This window comes from Amphiura filiformis, chromosome 3 (genome assembly GCF_039555335.1).
Source record: "Amphiura filiformis chromosome 3, Afil_fr2py, whole genome shotgun sequence".
NCBI classification, from domain to species: Eukaryota; Metazoa; Echinodermata; class Ophiuroidea; order Amphilepidida; family Amphiuridae; genus Amphiura; species Amphiura filiformis.
The window spans coordinates 53,382,499-53,404,398 of NC_092630.1; the positions used below are offsets into that span (position 1 = coordinate 53,382,499).

Genomic DNA, 21,900 nt, shown 5'->3' on the forward strand with positions numbered 1-21,900 from the left:
TTGTCTGATAGTTTCAGACTGGAATATAACTGGCATCTTGTATTTTTTGAGACATTTGTCAAGGTAATTCCTACTCTTAACATTGTCAATAATATTTTTATAGGCCGATATCTCAATTTCCAATTTTATAATACCATAAGTTACGAACTCAATATCTTCACTTAGGAATATCCGATTTCATTGGGCAAAATGGCGTTTGTGGAGCAAAATATCTCTATATTTAAGATATGTAAAAACCTCAAAATTGATAACCTGCCCAAAAGTGTCTCCTTTTGACATGGCACGTCATACTGAAAACAGCAAAGGTCTAGCATACTTTGTCCTAAAGTAATGAATTTTTTGATGTCTATTTTCTTATGTATTTTACTGTTTTTTTACTCCATATTTTTGCCTTTATTGCTGCCTTTAGCCTCCATGGACCAGATTGTGTCACATATGAAATTATAAATACATGTGAAAATAGCATGTAAAGGGAAGTTCAGTGACTTTGTTTTAGCATAAACTTGACTATTGGTTTAAATAATTTGTACCCACTGCTACCTGAAATGACTGCCCTTCTTCCTAGGCACAACAAAACACTGCAAACACCATAAAAGTGACTGGGACCAACAAGGTACTTGTATTGCGAACCTCAAGTTTGGTAGTGACATAAATACCTTTTTGTGGTTGCGCAATAAGCGTGTGTACACTCTGCATGATTAACTATATGTGAAGGTATTATGAGCAGCGAAATAGGGCACAGGTCTACGTCATGCCAAACTTGAGGCGAACCAATGTCAAGTGTATATGCCATACGATACGAGTATGGTGGTAGAATCATGAGAGAGCTAACTTGGGTATGCACAGACATTACGGCGCAAACACAGCTTTTGAGAATTGACCATGTTTTTGAACACAGTCATCGCTAGGCAAGGTAAAGGTTTGGTCATGTAGTTTGTGTGATCGCGCTACTCCACAAAAAGTACACTGATGTAGAAAAAACATCCTCTCATGATCGAGAATTAGATATTTTACATATAGTAACTCAAAATATCCTGAAGGACGTGGACCTAGCCAGACCAGTTTGTCCATTGAGTGCAAAGTTATATATTCCACTTTGTCTCAATTTAGTTTCTGATGTATTGTAAAAATATACCAGGCAAATAGCAAGTTTTTTATTAAATACTTAAAATATTTGAAACACAAAAATGCTTATCATGTAAAATTACCAAAATGGTCCATACAACTTTCTTTCATTAACATGAATTTGGTTACTGTTTTGAAAAAGGACTGTGCAAACCCTTCAAGGGTCATTCAGTAATTTTATGCTTGCAAGACATATTACATGCTAATGGAATGGAAATAAATTGAGGTGTACAGCAGGGCTCAGGGAAAAAAAAACAGCCCCAAAATTATTCCAGATGGCGCTCCTTTTGCTTTTGAGCAATTTTTCATCACATATCACATAAATCATTGAAAAAGGGATTTCTGATGCCAATTTTTGTCAAGATTTTTTGTGCTCGGTCAGCAACAAATGACATACTCAAAAAGACAGCAGGCATGAGGTTGCACTTTCCTAAAAAAACTGAAAATGTGTTATGTGTGAAATTGGGCAAAAAGTACCAAAAACAGACTGAAATTAAATAAAGTTGCAGAAATTTTGACACAAAAAAATGAATTCAGTTTTAAAACTGAAAATGTTCATGCCTGAGACAGACATGTAGTGACATACCTCGCCACTATGGTACAGATGCATGCCAAATATGGAAAACAAAGCAAGGGTGATGAGGGTGCAGTAATTGGTTTTGATTACACATTGCCATTGTTTTAGGCACAGACATTCACAACAATTTGACTCTTGAGAATTTGGATTTGACTCTTGGAAATTAAGTTTGACTCTTGGGAATTTGACTCCAAAGACAAATACTCTTGAGGGAAAACAGTGAGTGAAATTCCTGACCCTTTGGTGTTTGCCATTACCATTAGATGTATTTATGAGAAACATGATTTAGATAGAAAATGTAATGGCAAGTTGATATGCTGATGGGCAAGTTGTAAAAACACAGTAACTGGGCCAAGCTGAAACAGCGGACCAGTTGAAAAAAGTGTCACCCACTTTAGCATTTATGAGTATTCACAATAATGCCACAAAAGCAACTACATTCTAAGAAATGAACCCAAAGGGCTATTGCAGTAGACATCCATACAGCCACTATGGAACATGCGATCTTAATCTCCCACATAGGGGGTGTAAATTTCAAATGGAATCACCCATCCAGGTAACCCATTTGAAATCCACACTGTGCAGGAGATTAAGGTCATGTCTACCAGGGGGTATATGGATTTCAACTGTAATAGACCATTTGAGTGGTTGTGTGTTTTACACACATAAAGGCTTACAAATATTTGGCAGGCACATTCATTTACTGCATAGTTAAGCAAAATCTTCCAACGGAATATTGTATGGGCTTATGGTGTAAATCTTACTCTCTGCTGATCAATCTGATATTGCAGTTTTTGTGTATTTCATTTATTTTCTATTGCACATTTTACTTATATATACATCTAATATATTGCAGTCTGTTTAGATGAAAGACTACATTATATGAAGCAAGCGATAATACAAAATTAAATTACATTGTCATGGTTATAACATTTTAGTTTGTTAAATTATTTTTGGAAGATACATTTGAGCAATATACAAATTTACAAAAGTTGTTTAAATTATGTACAGACAATGTCTGTGTCAGCAGGGACCATTTGCAATATTATTGCATCTAACAGATTGGTAGACAATGTGGCTGGAATAGGTGGGCAACTGAATAACCATGCTCGTGGAAATAAACAGCTGCATCGTAACCGTGGTGCTGGAACTAAATAGATTTGCGAGCACACACAGCCTTTCCCAAAACTTAAAAATACCACCTTTGTCTTCTCATTTCAAGAAGTTAGGAACAAGAAGAACTTTTTTGTTCTTTTTTAATTTCACATTTACGTTTTTTGTTTTAGCAGTTTTGATTTTGGCCTCATTCAACCAGACCTGATGAAGTTTTAAAATCTCATTGCACCAGCTCTCCAAACAGCCACTTTGCCATCACGACTACCAGCTCCTGTGATAACGTAGCGATCTTCAGCCTTGCACAGCGCCCTCACAGCATCATCATGCGCTGATAGCTCGTTCATATATTTGCCTGTTTTGCAGTCAAACCGATGGATCTTGCCCTGTTTGCTACCAGCCCAAATCTGTTGATGAAACAATGATGAATTATCATTATTGGTTAGCTATCAGAGCATTAGATCAAACAAAAAAGTAACACAAACATTGATAGTAAGTACTCAGTTAATTTTCAGACCTAAGATCAAAGCACATAATATTCTATGTTGTTTTGGGGCTGGAAAATCACCCTATCGCCCCAAACTTATTAATACTCATCCTTGTAATAGTTTACATGGTATTTTGAAGTTCTACTTGACCATCAAGATTTAGATAATATATATAAACCCACAGCTATATAGAAATAACAGATGTATTGGGTGTTAAAGAATGCCCATATTTGCAAGAGTATCCATGCCTTGAAGGTGAAATAAACCTACTCATGTTACTGTCTGGCCATGGTCTGACCTTCTGTTTTCTTGGGAAATAAGCATTTCCAATTTTGGGCCTTTAAGCTGCACTTCACAAGAATCACTGTTACTATAATAAACTTATGTATGTGTTGTTTGTTTGTAACTTTGTTTGCAATGGATAACTTACTCTGCCTTTGACCTCTACTAGTCTACTAATTCCCCTGCAATTGACTTTCATTTCTTTCTTCTTGGATAAAGTGTTCACATCCCAACACGCTACGACTCCCTGACGTCCGCAACCTGTCCATACCTAAGTACAAGAGAGACAGAAAAAACACAATGATTGAAATAGAAAAAGAGAAAGAAACATTTATTCTTACACAAGTCTACCATTTGAAGCATGTTTATTAGAGTTTCAACATACACCTGTTAAAATGAGGGGCTATAAACAAGTATTACTTGTTGAGATGTTAATTGGGCAAAATAATATATGCCTGCTGAGAGGTTGATGCTGGAAGGTTTTAACCCATTTCATATACAACATATTTTTACTACTGAGTTATAACATACCACTTCTAATTTACTACACTGTATCTACACTGTACACTTGCTAATGTTGAAATGCCCACATCCCTGGCAAACTTGGTTGTAAAGATATAGGGCCTAAACATTTTATGTGTTCATTTTCGATAACAAGGACGTTGTCATATTGGACAGAGAATCACGGTGGTTTGAAAGAGGTGTGAAAGAGGCTGTGTATGTGAAGCGGGAGGAGCCATCTCTGAACAGAGGAGGAGGTCTGCGCCACAACTTGGCGGGGGCCTACAGTTCTGCTATCCAAAAGATCCCTCTACGTCTCAGTTCTGTGACCCCGTCACAGGTCACCAATGTTTGAGGAAGCATCCAGGATAGGATGTGAAACGTCACCAGTCAATAAATAGTAAGTCCAGTTGACTAGATTTTAATTTAAATCGACTTGATGTTCATTTTCTTGTGTTTTTATTGCATTTTTGCTCCCTATTTTCAGAGTATATTTCATTTGCATTATTGCTGACTTTGGTCTGATTGAATAAGATCATGCCACAAAAATGTCAAAAATAATCTTAGTGTGTGATATGCATGTGGTTTACATGTGATATCCATGTGGTTTACATGTGATATGCATGTGGTTTACATGTGATATGCATGTGGTTTACATGTGATATCCATGTGGTTTACATGTGATATGCATATGGATTACACTCACCATATCATGTGCTATGATGAATGCTTCAATCAGCTGTGGTACACCTTGCGCGTCTATATGCTGCAATCTTCGTAATTCTTCACCCTCCAAATCAACAAGCCGAATGTCATCCTTAGTACCTGATATGAAATGATTAAAATAGATGTACAAATATCACAACAAAACTCTTGAAGTGTTTACTTTTTTTTAGTACTCATAATGTAAAAAAATGAGAGCAGGAATTTTTTCCTGCTTTCCTTAACAAAACCTTTCTGTCAGGATTCTGCCTCATTCCTGCTCAAATTTTGGGTCAAAATACAGGAAAAATTGGAACAAAAAACAGGAAAAAAAACCAGGAAAAAACAAGAAAAAATTGGAAGATGAGTACAGACAGGAATTATTATGAGTTCTGTCAATAGAGTCAACATTTCTTATGTTCTTTGATGTAAGGCAAGTTAGGCAACTCTAATTATTTTCCCACATAGTGTCCTGCTAATACTGTCCATGTCATCTGGGTATTAACTCCATGAGAAGTTTTCATTATCAATTGGACCAATCAGCAACATTGTTAGAATCATTTCACCACGTAAAAAAATTAGATTGGCAGATCTGCCGTTAGATCGGCAGATAGTGCTCAGGTTAAATAATAAGTGGTTGAGTGCATTGCTCCGATTAGTTAATGATTTCCCCCTTCCTCCAACTAGTACATGTGTTTGTTCTCTTACTTTTGCCAGACCAACCAATCAGGTTCCTGGTGAGTTTGGACCAATATCTCACCTTGAATATTGAAACATGTTTAACTTTTATTTTTGGACAAGGATATTGCAGTACTTTTTAGTTGTATTAATACCAAAGACACGGAAAAAAGAGAAAATATGTATGGTCAACACATTAAAGGAGGATTTCGTGATCCTAGCATCCTCTTTTTATGACATTTTTCAGTAGATACCCACGAAAAAAGCTTATTTCCAAAATTTCAGCTGATTGCGATTTTGTGTTTGCGAGTTATGCATGATTTACTGCTCCATAGGCCACTGTTATAATTTCGTTCTGGTATACCAGAACGAAATTCAAATTTGCAAGAAATTTTTGGTACATAAACATTATGTAGCCAGAAGTATCCAGTAGTATAAAAATCTCATTTGCACTGATGTTGGATTGGGCTATTCCAGTTGAAATCCACACTACGATTTTCCACAGGGGGAGTATGTTTTTCGAATGTAATTGGTCAGAGTTAATCATTGACATTATGGCTTGACATATATCTTCCACAAGTGAGTATTTCAAATGGAAGTTACCCAATTGCCTATTCTATTCACAACTTATACTCCCTCTGTGGGAAGACTAGCTAAATCTTCCACAGGGGTAGTGTGGATTTTAAATGGAATAGCCCATTTTGTTGGACTACTTACAGCACCATATGTTTCCTTTGTAGTACTTGATAGACACAAGCTTATCAGTGTTGTCCAGGTTTATGGTATTTTTTAGTACCAGTGATTGAGTGTCCCAGACATTGACTTGACCATTCAGACTGGCTGTATATGCCATACTGTAGTGGGAAAAAAGAACGGAATAAAGAGCTCAAATACACCAATGGTTGCACAGAAATTGTTGTACACATGTCTCATCAAACATATTTGTTTATTCTTCCTTCCATGGGATAATGTTACTTACAAAAAACTCCCCTTTATATCACTTATTCCCAATATTTCAAACCAATGTCTCCTGTTCCATCCCAAATGGAGGTGTTATTATCAAGGATTCTCGAGTACTAATATACTATAGGATAAGCCACTCGTTTGCGCAAATGAAGTCATTCATTCAGCCTATGCGCCTTCATGCATGTGATGGCCTAGCTGGGCCCGGCACGTAGTAGGAGTGTAACCTGTGGAAGAGATGATGCAATGTTTACGTCATCGTTTCCAAAAAAATTAAATGGCGAAAAACGGCGAACATTTGGTCGAATCTTTCTATTACTATAATATCGTGAAAAACCAAATAGCTGAGCAGTTAGCTCAATATGCTAGGAAAATATTATAACCGAGGACCCCATGACGAGACTTGCTAAATAAGCTGTATTTTGGCTGGAAAGGGTCCGAAAAATTGGCAGTCGATGGGCGCCATCTTGGATAAATTTGGTGTACTGAAAATGCCCAGCAACTGTCAATCAAATACGAACTTGTCAATTGAATATAGGATAAGTCTGTTCCACCGTGGCAGAAATACGCACAACGTTGTTGTGCGAACGTCTTGTAAATTTTAGGCTAAGGTGCCTGAGCGTTACCAGGACGTTACTAGGTGTACTGAAAAAGCCTAGCAACTGTCACTCAAACTGCCGATGTGTCAATTAAGTTGCCGTAAAGTGACTTCAATTTTTATACAGGGTTTGAATACGAGTGTCACAGCCCTGTTATTATATGATGGCCTTGTATGCAATAGCTGCCCTATAGACATTTGACAATTTCTGCATTCTATATTGTACACATATGACACCTGGCAGCTATTGCTCTAAACCCTCACAATGTATATCTGTGTAAACATATTACTCATTGAAGCTATAATACACTACAAGATTTCAATTGGTCCGCCTGCACAGGTACACTTTCGCCAAGGTACTTGACTTGTACTGTCCAGTACCAGTATAGTATCAGTGCAGTACCCCTGCTGGTGGGTCCTGTGCAGTAGCTGCAATGGTACTGTGTCTACTTTGTGTGTACCAGTCGGATACCCCAGTGACATGTACCTGTGCAGGCAGCCACAACAGGAATCTTGTAATGTAGTTAATCACATCATTATGGCCCTATCACACCAAGCCATCACTACCAACACTGCCTTAAAAAGACATTCAACCAACAAATTAATTCTTGTACATTGTACAGCAGGTGTGGTTTAGTATGCAAGCACTAAATTTGACTGGATCCGGAACTTTGTGTGTGTCTAACAGAGCCACATAGTGGATACCTGTAGTGGATAGTGTATTGCATCATCACTGAACAGGGCAAATATTGGACCTGGAGTCACCTGCTTATTGTCTACGGCACAAAAGAAGATACTTAAATCAAAAAATCTATGTTTTTATTATTTAAATTCAAGACACTATGAAATTTTTACACTGAAAATCACACTGATATCTGAAATGAACGCAGCACATTTAAAACAATAAACAGCACTACTGAAAATAACACTGAAATTCTTTTGTTATTCTCTGTGCAAATAACCATTGTCCAATCACACTAAAATACTGCAATACCTCTGAAAATCATTGGGCATTCATTAATCCCACTGAAATGGATTTAACCACACTGAAATGAGCTGGTCTGTTCTATTGTTGTGGAAATTAGTGCCCTGGATCATTGCTCACTATAGCAGACAACAGCCACTTGATATACCACTGAAAAATACACTGAAATACATTTTCTTTTGTTCAGATGATTTTCTGTGATACTCTGTCATTTTCAGTGAATGACGCCAACGCTGTACCTTAGGCACAAAATTGGGCTACTTGGTAATCACTTGCCGCTACTCAAAAAACCTTGCCTCTACTTGCCTAAAATTGGTTGTTGCAGTAGTTTGATGTATTTTCCTTTCAATATAGCCGATTAATAAAGGTTTTGAGTCTCTGATGCTCTGAATTTCAATTACAAAGGGTTTTGTGACCATTTATTGATCAGTCCGCAGCTTCCCATTAACTACCAGAAGTTTTTAAGTCAAGTGCTTTATTTCCGCCCAATTGGGTGATCTACATTCTAAATGCAGGAGTTGGGCGCTTTTTTGGAAGCTTAAAAATTGGGCTACTTGAGACTCCTTTACCACGGCCTGGCAAGCCAATGTGCCACGCCTTGCCACTGAAAAGTTTTGGCAGCACTGTTTTCAGAGTGATTTTCAGTGTAAAAATTTCACAGTGATATAACCCAAACTGTTTCTTTTACCTAGAATCTTCATCAGTTGTAATATCAGAGACAATGTCATCATGTTCTACCAGCTGTTTGTTGGCTGTGTAAGAGACTACATCTATGATGTATATTGTAGTATCGAATGATCCGGCCCACACCTGGTCACCACGGACAAGCTGAAGACAACACTGCAATGGATAACAAAATACCAGTATCAAAATCTGGTCATCATAGTTTTTTCTTTTTCAAATCTAGTTGATATACTTCACCTGTATATTTTTACAGTACTGAATGGATACTCCTCTACATCCCAGATTATGGAGCTAAAAAAATATTTTCCTGTAAGGTGATGGATAAAAACCCCTGTTCTACTGGCGGACAGACCTTTTAAATTTGTCAATTTCTTAAAATCTGGGTCAATTGCGCCCGTGGAACAGTTTTTTTCCGCCGCCAAATTGGTGTCTGTCAGCAAATACAATGAAGCAATGCAAGAATATGATGTAGACTTGGGCAAATATTGTGATACTAAACTAATACTTCTCCAAGGCCTCTAAATCTTTAAATGCACTCCATCAAGTTAGGAATATAAGAAATTTACATCAGCAGATAAGTGAAAATTATTGAAACAATGCCTGTATATATAGTAGAATCATCAAAGCACCATTTAAACAACCTTGGGGCTTGATAAGTCCCCAAACAACCCCCTGAGCAAATGCCTTAAAAGACAATCAATATTTCCTTGTTACAACTCTAGACACAGGTAGCATAATAAAAAAACAACCTTACCACTCTATCTTTGGCTTCATCAATTTCAGCTTCCAGTACAAAGTTGCTCCCATTGAACACTTTGACCCTGCCTGACCCCATGGCACACCATAACCTAGGGTGGTTGTCATCATCTGATCCTGCAAAAAAAAGGTAATGATAAGACATTACTATGGCCGATTGTATGATATGATTAAAAGCAAAGTGGGTGATCCCATTACAAAATTCACATGAAAAATACTTGACGTTTCGGGGGCTAGAGCAAACTGACATATTAAAAATACTTGTTACAAATTAAATGCACTGGATTCTTTTCCTCCCACTGATAAGCGAAATATGCCTATAGTTGCCTGGTAATAGCCTTTATAAATAAACAGTAGTAAATAATAGAGTTATGACCTAAGAGATTATTGGACTCAGAATTATCCCATGTTTAGCACTATGGTCAACCCACCATTGCTACTGTGATACCAAACTCTCACATCTGATTACTTGTTAACCATATCACTGATAGATGAACCGTGTTACACAGTTGGCTCACAATTATTACCTATCTTTCCTGGTGTGTAGATCATTGCTTCCACTGTTGTCCTCTGGGCCTCATTACTTGATGGGTTGAATTTGTGTACAAGTACACTGCTTGTCTCTGGTGTCACTTTAGCCATTCCTTCACTCTTTAGTCTAGTGAAGTGGCATAGTTGCTGCAATGGAGAAATTCAAGGGATGGCTTTAAAATCAGGGCTATCAACTCTCACGCATTGGGCGTGAGTTTCACACATTTGGTTTATTTCTCACGCCAAGGTAGTATAATCTCACGCCTAGGTACTAAATCTCATTATTTAGTAAAATCTCACGCATCTTAAAAATAATATGTTGTCCCTACCCCCTTTTTAGATTCTTGAGCGACGTAGCTCAAATAATCATGGGTCAAAATGAACATTGTAGTCGGCAAATAATAATTTCGCCCCGGCACGCATCTGTTCGACAGTGTCTCACGCCAAGCAATTCCAAAAAGTTGACAGCCCTGTTTAAAATGTTTGTTGATTGTCCATTAAGTAAATGGCAAAACTGCAACAAACAAAAAATTCAAAATGTCTTTTCAAAGATGTATCAGTAAATGGCTAATTAATCTGAAACTGATCAAGCTTTATGTTTAAGTAATTAAATGTGATGTGACCAAGTAAATACATTGCTTTTCAGTACATTGATTTTCACAAATGTGATGCGATCAAGCAAAATCAGTCGGAACTTGGAAATATTGATTTCGAGATAAAGCCAAACAAAGGCAATATTTCTTTTTGTTTCCTGCTGTTTTGAACACTCTTTAATTGCTCATATCTTTGGAACTGGTTGTTCAATTTTAATGGGGTTTTCTGCAAAATGCCGCTTTGTAAATGCTTTTGCTATCCTATAAGAAACTGAAAATGTAATATTTCCGAATTCCGACTGATTTTGCTTGATCACATCACAAATTACTAAAATCAGTATCAAATTTAAAACATACAAATACCACACACTATTATCAAAGTGGCTTAAATTCTGGCCACAACAATAATATAGATTCCTTACCCAAGCTGCAGCATCTAGGTGTCTAGCATGTGTAGCTCCAGGATTCTCAGCACTCCTAATAACAGCATCTAATAGCAGTACATTCCTTGCTGCTTGTTGGACCACCTGAGGATCCTTCTGTGCATCTGATATGTTCCTGCCTGCCCACATCTCAGTGATCAATGTGAACCAGCAATTACGTTCTGCCTTCAAGTTGGCTACAAATGGGGGATCACTTTCTCCTAAAAAGAAAACAACGGGGCTAAATAGTTGAATTGTGAAGAATTGTGGGAAATTGTATATGTCCTTAAATTTTGTAACTTCAGCCCTTCAACTCTTTTTCATTTATTTAAGTTTGTTATACATATTTTGCAACATTAAATTCAATTTTTGTTACATTTTTCTCGTAAGTTCTAGCATTGACTGTTTGTCATAATTTGAAGCATTTTTTCTGAATTTGTCGCGACTCACTTTGTCAGAATTTGAAGCACAATATATTCAGCTTGAAGCATTTGATAATTCACATCATCGTCTGCATCACATACTGTCATATCTCAAAAGGCTGCCTTGTGGGATTTTTATTATCATTGTTGTATTTCATACCGTTATTTTATATTTTAGCATTCTTCTTTCTTTCAAGAATGGACAGGGTATTGTAATATGGTGATAATACCTCAAAATTAATATATTTATTTAATTTTACAGTATGAGTACATCTCATCACAATTGGATGACAATAACAATAAAAAATTCACAAAAGGCAGCCTTTTGAGATATGACAGTATGTGAAGCAGACAACATTATATTGGTATAAAAACAAAAGGTACTACAATGCTTACTTTTACTGAATATCCTTAGTGCAGGAGCACTTTGAAGCACAAGGTAGATACTGTCAAATTTCTCCAACTTGTCAATATTCCTGAGTAGTATCACTTCTTTGTATTCATTACTTCCTTCAATAAGGAAGAACAGTCTAGGATCAAATCATAGATAATGGGTTATTGTTACATGAGGCAGAATTATAAGCTCAATAGCTGATTCATGGGTTTATTGGGAAATTGAGAAAATAGTGAGGAGTTCAGGCATAGTTCCACTTTAGATATGCACAGCTTTGGATTAGAGGCAATGATTTGAGTAAGAATGTCATTTGAATGAATATAGCATGACAAACATGCATGTACACTGAGTGACCAACACACATACAAGCTAGCAAATCAAACTCACACCTGATTGGTTGGTATTTCACCTGTCTTCAAATTGGGCTATTCCAGTTAAAATCCACACTACCCCTTTGGAAGATTTAGCTAAAGTCTCCACAGAGGGTGTATGAGTTTTGAATAAAATAGACAATTGGGTAACTTCCATTTGAAATACTCACTCCAGTTGTGAAGATATGGGTAAAGCCTTAATACAGGAGGAGTATATGTTTCAAAATGATTAACCCTGACCAATTACAGTTGAAAAACATACTCCCCCTGTGGAAGATATTTCCAAAATCTTCCACAGGGGTAGTGTGGATTTCAAATGGAATAGCCCAATTGCTTTGATCATTTGCCCGCACACATGTTGTCGTTGAAAATACGATCTCCTAATACTGTATTCATTCAAATGAAATTATCACTGTGGTATAGAATAAGCATATTTACAAATCTAGTAGCAAAGGAGTTTGCACTACATACCTTTGTCAGTGAGTACAAGACGCCCTGTCCCAAAATCGGACCGTATGAGGGAAGACAACTTGAGGACGGTCTCACAATTTTTCAAGAGGTGGTCAAATACACACGTTGGGATTTCGTCTGCTTCAGCTTCTGATTCTTTCCAAGCATCGTGGAAATATATGAATGTCTCTGTGTCCAAATCTGTCAAATAAAGCAATGAATTAATAAGTCTACCAGTATGCAGAAGATTTACCTTGTCAGTAAATTGTGGTGTGATCAAGCAAAATAAGTTTGAAGTCGGGCATATTCAATTTTCCGATAACAATTTGCCAAGCTACATTTTGCAGAAAACCCCATTGAAATTGAACATTTAGTTCCAAAGATATGAACAGTTGAAGTATTTCCAAAACAACAGACAGCAAAAGAAATTATTTTCTTTGTTTGGATGTATCTGAAAATCAGTATATTCGACCTCCGACTGGTTTTGCTTGATCACATCACAATTGAAATTTGGAGAGATGCACACATTAATTTTTTTGAGTGTAATCAGTGTAGACTTGATTACCTCACATTCCACAAATGAAATTAGTATTACACATGGGGTGGAAGGTATATAATATTGACTAACTAATCATCTCTGCAATGCTGATAGGAACATCTAACAATGCCATAGAATTCCATCTATAAGCATATATGCCTCAAAATGAGTGCTTTTAAATTAAATTTGTGCTTTGTTGACGAAAGAAATGAAAGGAAGAATGAAAGAAAATCACTAATATCATGGGGTTTGTAACAAAAGCAGTTTTTGGCGGGATGCTTGGGTAGGATGTGCATCCCGTCAAAAACTGCTTTTGTTGAAAAACACCTTATACCAGTGATTATTTTGATGATTTTTTGCTGTGTTCTCAAAATTGGGCAAGTGGATGTAAGGGGTTTGAAACAAAGCTCTTCATATATAGATGTTGGTCTAACTGAATTTTGAACATGACCAAAAAAGTGTTTTTAGATTTTCCTGTATTTCTATTTTTGTTTTTAACTTAGCACATAAATGATCCCTTTTCAGGAATCGTAGATCAACACTTGATGTGTTTTCAACATATTGTTTCCAGTATTTTGGAAAATATGAAATTATAAGATGAAAATTATTTTACTTGATTTCATCATAAATGTGAATACTATACTCACATCCTTGGGCTGCTGTTAGGGCATTGAACACTCTTTCTATGACATCCAGGTCTATTGCAATCTCTGTATATTGCATATGCTTGATAAATTCACTTTGCTCTAGAACGGAAACAAAACAAAAATATATATCACTACTGTACTAACAATACTGTAAATGAAGATGAAATATTACAAGATAGTATTCTGAGTATACATGTAACAAGGCTACTATTGTAACCTCACAGATTTAAGTCAAATAAACGCCCTGGGCGTTACATTTTCCCAAGGGGGGGCGTTTATTAGAGGACATATTCAGCACGACAATTCCCAATAAAATCATTAGGTAAGCTTAAAAGTCACGCTAAAATGATGAACTATGAACTTTTGACACTGACTTTTGGTTCACTTCCAGGTTTCCGATGCAGATTTTCGCCATTTATTGCTGCTATTATCGACCATGTGAGCAACTTGGTATGCTTACTACACAAGATAGCATGGAAATATCGGGATTTTTGAAACATCTTGGTTGAAAAAAGTGGTGGGTGGGGCGTTTATTTGAGGGGGGCGACTATTTGACGAAATACGGTATATGTAATCCTCCTGGGTATTACATATAAGACAAGGTTTACATTTAATTTTGGTAGGCAATGCATTTCCTCAACATCTGCAATGATTGAGTAAATTGAGCAAATCAGAGTCAATGTAAATGCTGTGATGGGTGCTTAATGTTCTGATTGGATTATTATCATGTTGCCGAAGTAAATGGGTTGACTCCCCTCAATTACATATAGTTTCATACCTATCACTCCCTCCTTAGTTTACATTTCTATGTTACATATTATGTCATACCTATCACTCCCTCTTGTGGTAAGTCTTCTGGATGCAGTACAGGTGTCTGTGAAAGTTGCGGTCGTTTCCTACGTTGGCTTATCTTCCTCAGTATTTCTGCCTTCTTGTAGAAGTCTTGTTTATGAAGATGTTCCTTGTCTGGAATGGAAAGCGCATCGATGACTTGTTCAACTGCCCTGTAAGTTCATGAAAAAATAAATTGAAATAAGATGGTTACACAAATGTCAAGTTGGTGTCTCTTCTAGTGTAGCTTAAATATGATACCAGGTAGTCAAAATGAAGTACATAAAGTTCATTCATTCATTCATTAAAGGTTTATTACACAATTGTCATAGCAGTATAAAAACTGAAATGCAATAATTTTACAAAAATACACATATATAAATACATTAAAATACATATAAATACAGCAAAATCATAAAGAAAAGAGCAATTTACATAGTTAAAACATCCACACATTTATTTTTTCAACTATTTACCCACAACACACACCTCTGCACCCCGCATCCACTCATAAACTATCACTCCCACAAGATCACACCTACTGGCACCCACCACATAACACCACACCCTCATACACCACTTACTTGATCTCTTTCCCTACCCATGCACCAGTGACTACATACTCAATCTCCTTCTTGACACACACATCTATAATCTTAAATGAATTACTTAACCTCATGAGAACTACCTGCCTATTGGTCAAAAAGGAGTTTTCATTATCAATTGGACCAATCAGCAACATTGTTAGAATAATTTCACCACGCAAAAAAATGGGGTGAATTATTTGCAAAACTCCATTCTGATTGGTGATTAAAATGAAGATATCATGTAATTGACCAATCAGAGGTAATGTTAGATCGGCAGGTAGTGCTCAAGGGGTTAAGTTCATATTCAACTTACCTGAAAGGGAATATTGATAGATCTGTTGTGTGAAGACTGTGGAAATCATCCAGTCCATCTAATGGTCTACCACATCCAATCTTAAACATACCTCGTAAGAACAGGTAAGATGCCTTCACAGTTGGCGTCTTCACGCTCTGTACGAAGAAATTGAAAATTGCCTTATGAAATATGTTTTTAATCTTAAAATCTTAAAAGCTATTTTAAATATATGTGTTTACAAGCTGTGCTTACATACATATCAGAATTAGACTTCCATTCACATAGGAAACTTTGAAATTGGTCACATTTTCCTGGGTTACTCATTTATAGTGGGTAATATACGTAATAATCCTGTTTTTCCATTAGGTCCAGAACAAATGCTGCCAAGGAAACCTTCTTCTTCAACAGAGTTGTCCTAATATGGCATTGACTGGTACTAAATAATTTATTGTACAAAGGGTTTTTTCTCTTCAAATAATTTTGACCACATATTTTACCATTTACCTAACTTTTAAGCAATTAAATCACTTTAGCCATTTAGCACTTATCTTTGATCAATATATAGCAAGAATACCTGTATATTGTATCCAAGTTGATCTATGCATTCTTCATAGTATGTCTGAGCTGTAGTCAAACACAAAAAGACAAAATATGAGGGTATTATAAATAAATAGCAAATACCTTACACACTATGGTCCTTTATTTGGCTGAAACAATGCTTAAATTACATAATAATACTGACCTACATGGAATTAATACTGGCCCACTTGAAGCCTTACCAATCCTGGTTTGAAGCTATAAACATGTTTTGGAAGGCAATCAAAAATGCCTACAAAGTATGGGAGAAATGATCTTGATTTAAAGCCACGTTATAACATTTCCATAAAAAAAATATTAGTATTTCTTTTCCATAAAATGTTAGCTTCTACTGTCAGATATATCCCCTTTTAATTTTAAGATTGGAATTTACTATCAGCGACGATGTCGTCAATGCATGTCACTCCATTCAGTTGTGCTATGACACAATCCTTTATGTGTGTCACCATGTACATGTACATACTGTGTTATGAACATCGAGTATGTGTTAGACTAATATTTCCATCGTAATAATAAAATGACAGTTCCTGCATTTTATTCAAAATCTCGGATTGTGACTAAACTACACGACCCAGAGTCTTGATTTTTGCAGGGTATGTTAGTGTAATGAAGTACCTTATAATTATGTAAAAGACTTTTGAAAAGAATTTTGAAAAACATTGAGGGCATCTTCCTCAGCAAATGTTAAATATGGCTTTTATGTCAACTTTATCTCCATATACCACCTTTAGGCCTGACAATTACCAACAATTATACAATATTAAGATCCAGTTTATATGTTAACTTTACAATGTGACATTTCACTCAAAATGCACAAATGTATACTTACGTGTAGAAAGTGGTAACCTAAATGGTGGCATCATGAAGTTAACACTCTTCTGTGTGCTTGGCAGTGATTTGCTCAAGTCATTCACAGAGCTTTTCCTTGTCATCACTTTTGGTTCTGCTGGGTTACTCACAAGTGAGCTTGTCTTACGTAACCTAGAAAAAACATACAGACACTACCAATCTTAATATGCAAAAGTAAATTATTATTTATTGATAATTTTATTTATAATTCTATTTTATTGAATTAATTGTTGCTGAAAGTATCAAATAATGGAGAAAAGAATCTTGGAGTTAATTATTATAATTATCTAACATGACAATCAAATTTGCTTTGAATTGCATTAAAATTGAGAATGTTAACAAATTTGTTAATTCTGTATTGCTGATTCATGAGTGTATACTGTATACAACAATAATAAAGATATTTTTTCGCTTTCAAGTAAAAGGAACATTTAGTGATTTGTTAATTTTGTGGTTGCTCAATCTTGCCCCACACATGCAATGCATTATTAGGCTCTTCCAGTTGAAATACATATACCCCTATAAAAGATATGACTTTAATCTCCTACACAGGGAGTATAGATTTCAAATGGAGTCACTATTCAGGTAACCTCATTAGAAATTCACACACCTTGTGTGGAAGATTAAGGTCATGTCTTCCATAGGCAATGTATATATTCCACATGTAATAGCCCAATGCATTATTGAACATCTTATGTCTTTGATTTCGCGATTGTGGTTGGATTCATGAAAATAAAGGCCCTTGCAAAAATAACCACTTATGAAGTATTCCGTCATATCATTAATTATCCACATACCTTGACAACTCTCCTGAGGAACCACCACCAATAACACTTAGTCTGTGAGATCTCTTCTCCATCTGAGTGTAGTAATCTTTCTTTTGATCTAATCTGTCTTCTTTGAACTGCTTGAACAGCTCAGTGTGAAGCACCTTCAAGAAAAGTTGATGCACAAAAAAGACCATTCACTAACATCTTGATTCACACCAACTATCTATGGATTGCAGCAAAGTCCAGCAAAGTCTATGCTATTCATAATCTCAATTACCAACATAATTACATCTTTTACTCAGTGCTAATTATAAGTCTAAACCTTAGTTCTTTGTGATCAAAATCATCCCTCCAATTTTTAATACAAACCGGTTTTGACAATAGCGGCTTCAAGGAACATGGCACTAGACTGCAGTAATTTGCCCAGATTTGGGGCCAGAGTAACCAGTAATAGTATTTTTGGGTGAATACATTTGTTTCAAAAGTGAAAAGGGAGAAACAGAGCTATGTAATCAAATATTGGCAAAGCTAATTTTAACCTCTAAAGGGTTCCTCTTGATATTTGTGTAACAATGCAACCACCCGCTCTACTAACCTGTTTATAGAACTCTCTGTCTTCCTTAGCTCTGCTTGACAAGAAATCTTCTTGCTTGAACACTCGTAACTCTGTGTTTATGTATTCACTTGTGTCTCTGCGAACAAACATGCAATATATTATAATTAATTTTGCATCTGCAATAGTGTATTCCTGTTGAAATCCATAAATGGAAGACATGACCTTAATTCTTCCACACAGGGAGTGTGAATTTCAGATGGGGTTACCTGAATGGGTAACAACATGTATAGCCAAAATGTGCAAATTTTAGAGTAACATGCAGAAATGACATGTTTCCTACCATTATTACTGTTGATGAAAAGCTCCCCCTATTCATCCGCTGCACATCAATTTACCCACCCAGCCAGTGTGCTCCTATCTTGTCCCCCCAAAAAAGGGTTCACTGTCAAATAATTGTGGTCTTTACACATAAGTTTAAAACAAACAAAAGTCTCAGGTCATCATATGTTAAATTTTAATCATTCGGGATTCAACCTTACAATGTATATTCTTAATTGATAATAATGTCTTTTCACTGTGAGAGTTCCATGAGAAAATTGTGCTTAAAATTACCTATTTTGCATTAAAAATGTGTTATAGCTTAATTGTGTTATTGAAACTGTATGGATTTCAACTGAAACAGCTCATTTTGCCCATGTTTTTATGCAACCTAAGCAGCATATTTAGGTCTGAACACAATACAATAGTAACACAATACAATAGTAAATGATACAATAGACATAAAAGCAGAGAATCCAGAAATCCCGCAATCTTTTACTTGATCAATACCTCTTATCTTACCTGAATACAATAACCAAGAGCTCCAGGAATAAATCTGTGATATCTCTTTGGAAAGCTCTTTGAAGTTTCTCACGCCTGGCTTTCTCTGCTTCAAATGATGCAGCTACAGGACGACTCAGCATGGCAATGTCAAAACAACCTGTCCTGATTTGCTGAAACCTGAGAGGATAATGAAACAATGATGAGCCTCAATGTACTATACATGGTAACTATTTACTGTATCTAAACTGATTCTTATCTGTCGCTTGCTGGATTATTTTGTAAATCTGGGGCCAAATTTGTGTACAATAAAGTTATATCTTTGCAGGGGTGTATCACCTCCATTGAGTCCAAATGCAAGTCTTTCAAGACATCTTTAACATACTGTTTTCTTAATCAAATGACTTGTAAATCTGGGGCCAAATTCTTGTACAATATCGTAAGTTATATCTTGGCAGCAGTGTATCACCCTCAATTGATTCCAAATGCAAGTCTTTCCAGACATCTTTAACATACTATTTTCTTCATCAAATGACTTGTAAATCTGGGGTCAACTTCAATATCATAAATTATATCTTAGAAGGGGTATATCACCCTCTGAGTCCAAATGCAAGTCTCTTAAGACATCTTTAACATACTATTTTTTTAATCAAATGACTCACTTTTCTTTGAAGTCCTCTGCTGCTCGAGTTGGTATTGAAGGCAATGCTTTCACTGTGTCACATACCTGTACTTGTCCCCGATCTAAGTCCACCATCACTAAACCTTCAATCTGTACAGGAAATTAATACAACACATAAGTTCCCTTATTTTTATTGAGGTAAGTTTTTAAGTGATACTACACTTTGCAACTGCCAACAATGGTTTTTCCGAAACAGCTGACAACCATGGCATTGCTGAGGTAATTGATTCAATGTTATTTGAAATGATTACTCCATTTTATAACAGATTAATTTGGTGAAATTCTAGGACACTCTTCCAACTACATAAATGCTAGAAAATTTACAAGTCATATGGGGGCACAGCCGGCACACCACTAAATAAACGTCCCATTACACGTGAAAACACAAGAAAGTAAATTTGTTTTTCTACCCTTTTGCCTAAAGTTGAGAAAATGTCGTATGGATTTTCTAAAAGTATAAAGTCTGAAATTTAATAAAAATTATTTTTTTGGGGGTCCCTTCAGTCGAACTTTTGAGCTACGGGCACCTGAACAGCGCCCTCACAAATTTCAGCCGATAATTTCGCCTCCTAACCAGTTCCGGCCTTGATATTATTCCAATAGCCTGTCACTAATTCACAATCGTTTTGAAACATTTTTGGAACAGATTTTTAATGTTGAGGTCCCACTCTATTGTTTTCATAAAAACAAGCACGATTCACTTAAATTCAGTACCCTATAGAGGCTGATATATTTCGCCCAGGCGCTATTTTTTACCGGAACTATACAAAGTTACACCAAATGCTGAAGGATTTAGTGTTGTGCCCCCATATCTGTATGGACCTACCTGTGCTATTCTAAGCCTGTGTGCTGAGCTACATCCCATGATATAACATCCAGGGGCTTCTAACAGATCAAGCATTGCATTCCATACAACAGGTACATAGACAAAAGGCCATTTGAATGGCAAGATGTACATCATGAAACACTGCAAGCAAAATATCATATCACACAGATGCTTTATGTTTATTCATTTAGCTGAGAAAATTACTCTTGATTCAAATTCTTGGTATCTAAATCAAACATAAAACACAGTTTTAATCTGCATGGAAAAATTCTAAATCTATTCAGAAAGTCAGAAACATAGATGAATAATTATTCTAAAATGATAAAAATGATAATGCATGCTTGGTTTTCAAAAATTGTTTCATAAGTTTTGTAATATCTTTCAAAATTTCATATATATCCTTTGGTTCAAGAATGATTCATGAAAAATCTTTATCTTTTCAAAATTTTACATTTTCATCCTATTAAACAACATTGCAAATAATAATAGAATAGTTTAACTTCAACACTACACTATTTTTCGCTCACCTGGAACATTTTCACTAGTTAAACTAGCGTCTTCAGCAGATGGTGATGCCGTGATGATATCTTGTCTACAATCGGAATATCCCTCACAGCATCACCATCTGCTGAAGACGCTAATCGAACTAGTGAAAATATTCCAGGTGAGCGAAAAATAGTGTAGTGTTAAAGTTAAACTATTCTATTATTTTATCTACCACTTTGTATGAATATCCACTTGTATATTCCAAATAATGTGTTCAATCCTACATTTTAACACTATTAAAAAAATACCAAATCATATTTTTGTTAATAAATGAAGAAAAGCACTAATCACTCAACAATCAATTGCTCATTATTGACAACGGCATCACTTTTAGAAATTCTAAAAATTCTAGAATGCATCACCGTACCTCAATTATTGGTGTGATGAGAGCAAAATCATGTGATAAGAATACAATGCGCTGCTGGGTGAGGATACAAGCAACAATTTGCAAGATTTGGTCAACACTGAAGAGTAAGAATGGCAAGTGCAGAGTAATATCCACTACAGGTTTGTCTGGGTGCTCTGGTGGGTGCACAGTCAGTACTTCTCCAAGTAAGAAATTCTGAAAAGAAAGTAAACAGTTTCAATTGCAAAAGGGTATTGCACTGTCAGCTTTATCTTTGTTGGATGCAGTTTAATCTTGCTTGGACATTTCCACACTGTCTCTTGTTGGGTGCAGTTTTATCTTGCTTGGACAATTCTCTTATCCCTTACATGTCTAG

The 21,900-nt window shown here is 35.9% G+C and overlaps 1 protein-coding gene across 1 annotated transcript in view; it reads right to left on the reverse strand.

Moving 5' to 3' along the window:
* The window catches only part of LOC140148721 (DENN domain-containing protein 3-like), a 24,342-nt gene continuing 2,442 nt past the window's right edge, over positions 1-21,900 (reverse strand). The window contains exons 4-24 of the mRNA XM_072170765.1: positions 21,546-21,740; positions 20,633-20,773; positions 19,787-19,896; positions 19,146-19,304; positions 18,345-18,441; positions 17,777-17,910; positions 16,960-17,111; positions 16,108-16,157; positions 15,552-15,688; positions 14,649-14,824; positions 13,821-13,919; positions 12,653-12,836; positions 11,817-11,950; positions 10,999-11,219; positions 9,980-10,130; positions 9,451-9,569; positions 8,701-8,852; positions 6,184-6,320; positions 4,793-4,911; positions 3,734-3,856; positions 1-3,222 (exon numbers count right to left, since the gene is read on the reverse strand). Of these exons, the coding sequence (XP_072026866.1) occupies positions 3,031-3,222; positions 3,734-3,856; positions 4,793-4,911; positions 6,184-6,320; positions 8,701-8,852; positions 9,451-9,569; positions 9,980-10,130; positions 10,999-11,219; positions 11,817-11,950; positions 12,653-12,836; positions 13,821-13,919; positions 14,649-14,824; positions 15,552-15,688; positions 16,108-16,157; positions 16,960-17,111; positions 17,777-17,910; positions 18,345-18,441; positions 19,146-19,304; positions 19,787-19,896; positions 20,633-20,773; positions 21,546-21,740 (2,982 nt within the window). The 3' untranslated portion in view covers positions 1-3,030. The remainder of the gene's footprint in view (positions 3,223-3,733; positions 3,857-4,792; positions 4,912-6,183; positions 6,321-8,700; positions 8,853-9,450; positions 9,570-9,979; positions 10,131-10,998; positions 11,220-11,816; positions 11,951-12,652; positions 12,837-13,820; positions 13,920-14,648; positions 14,825-15,551; positions 15,689-16,107; positions 16,158-16,959; positions 17,112-17,776; positions 17,911-18,344; positions 18,442-19,145; positions 19,305-19,786; positions 19,897-20,632; positions 20,774-21,545; positions 21,741-21,900) is intronic.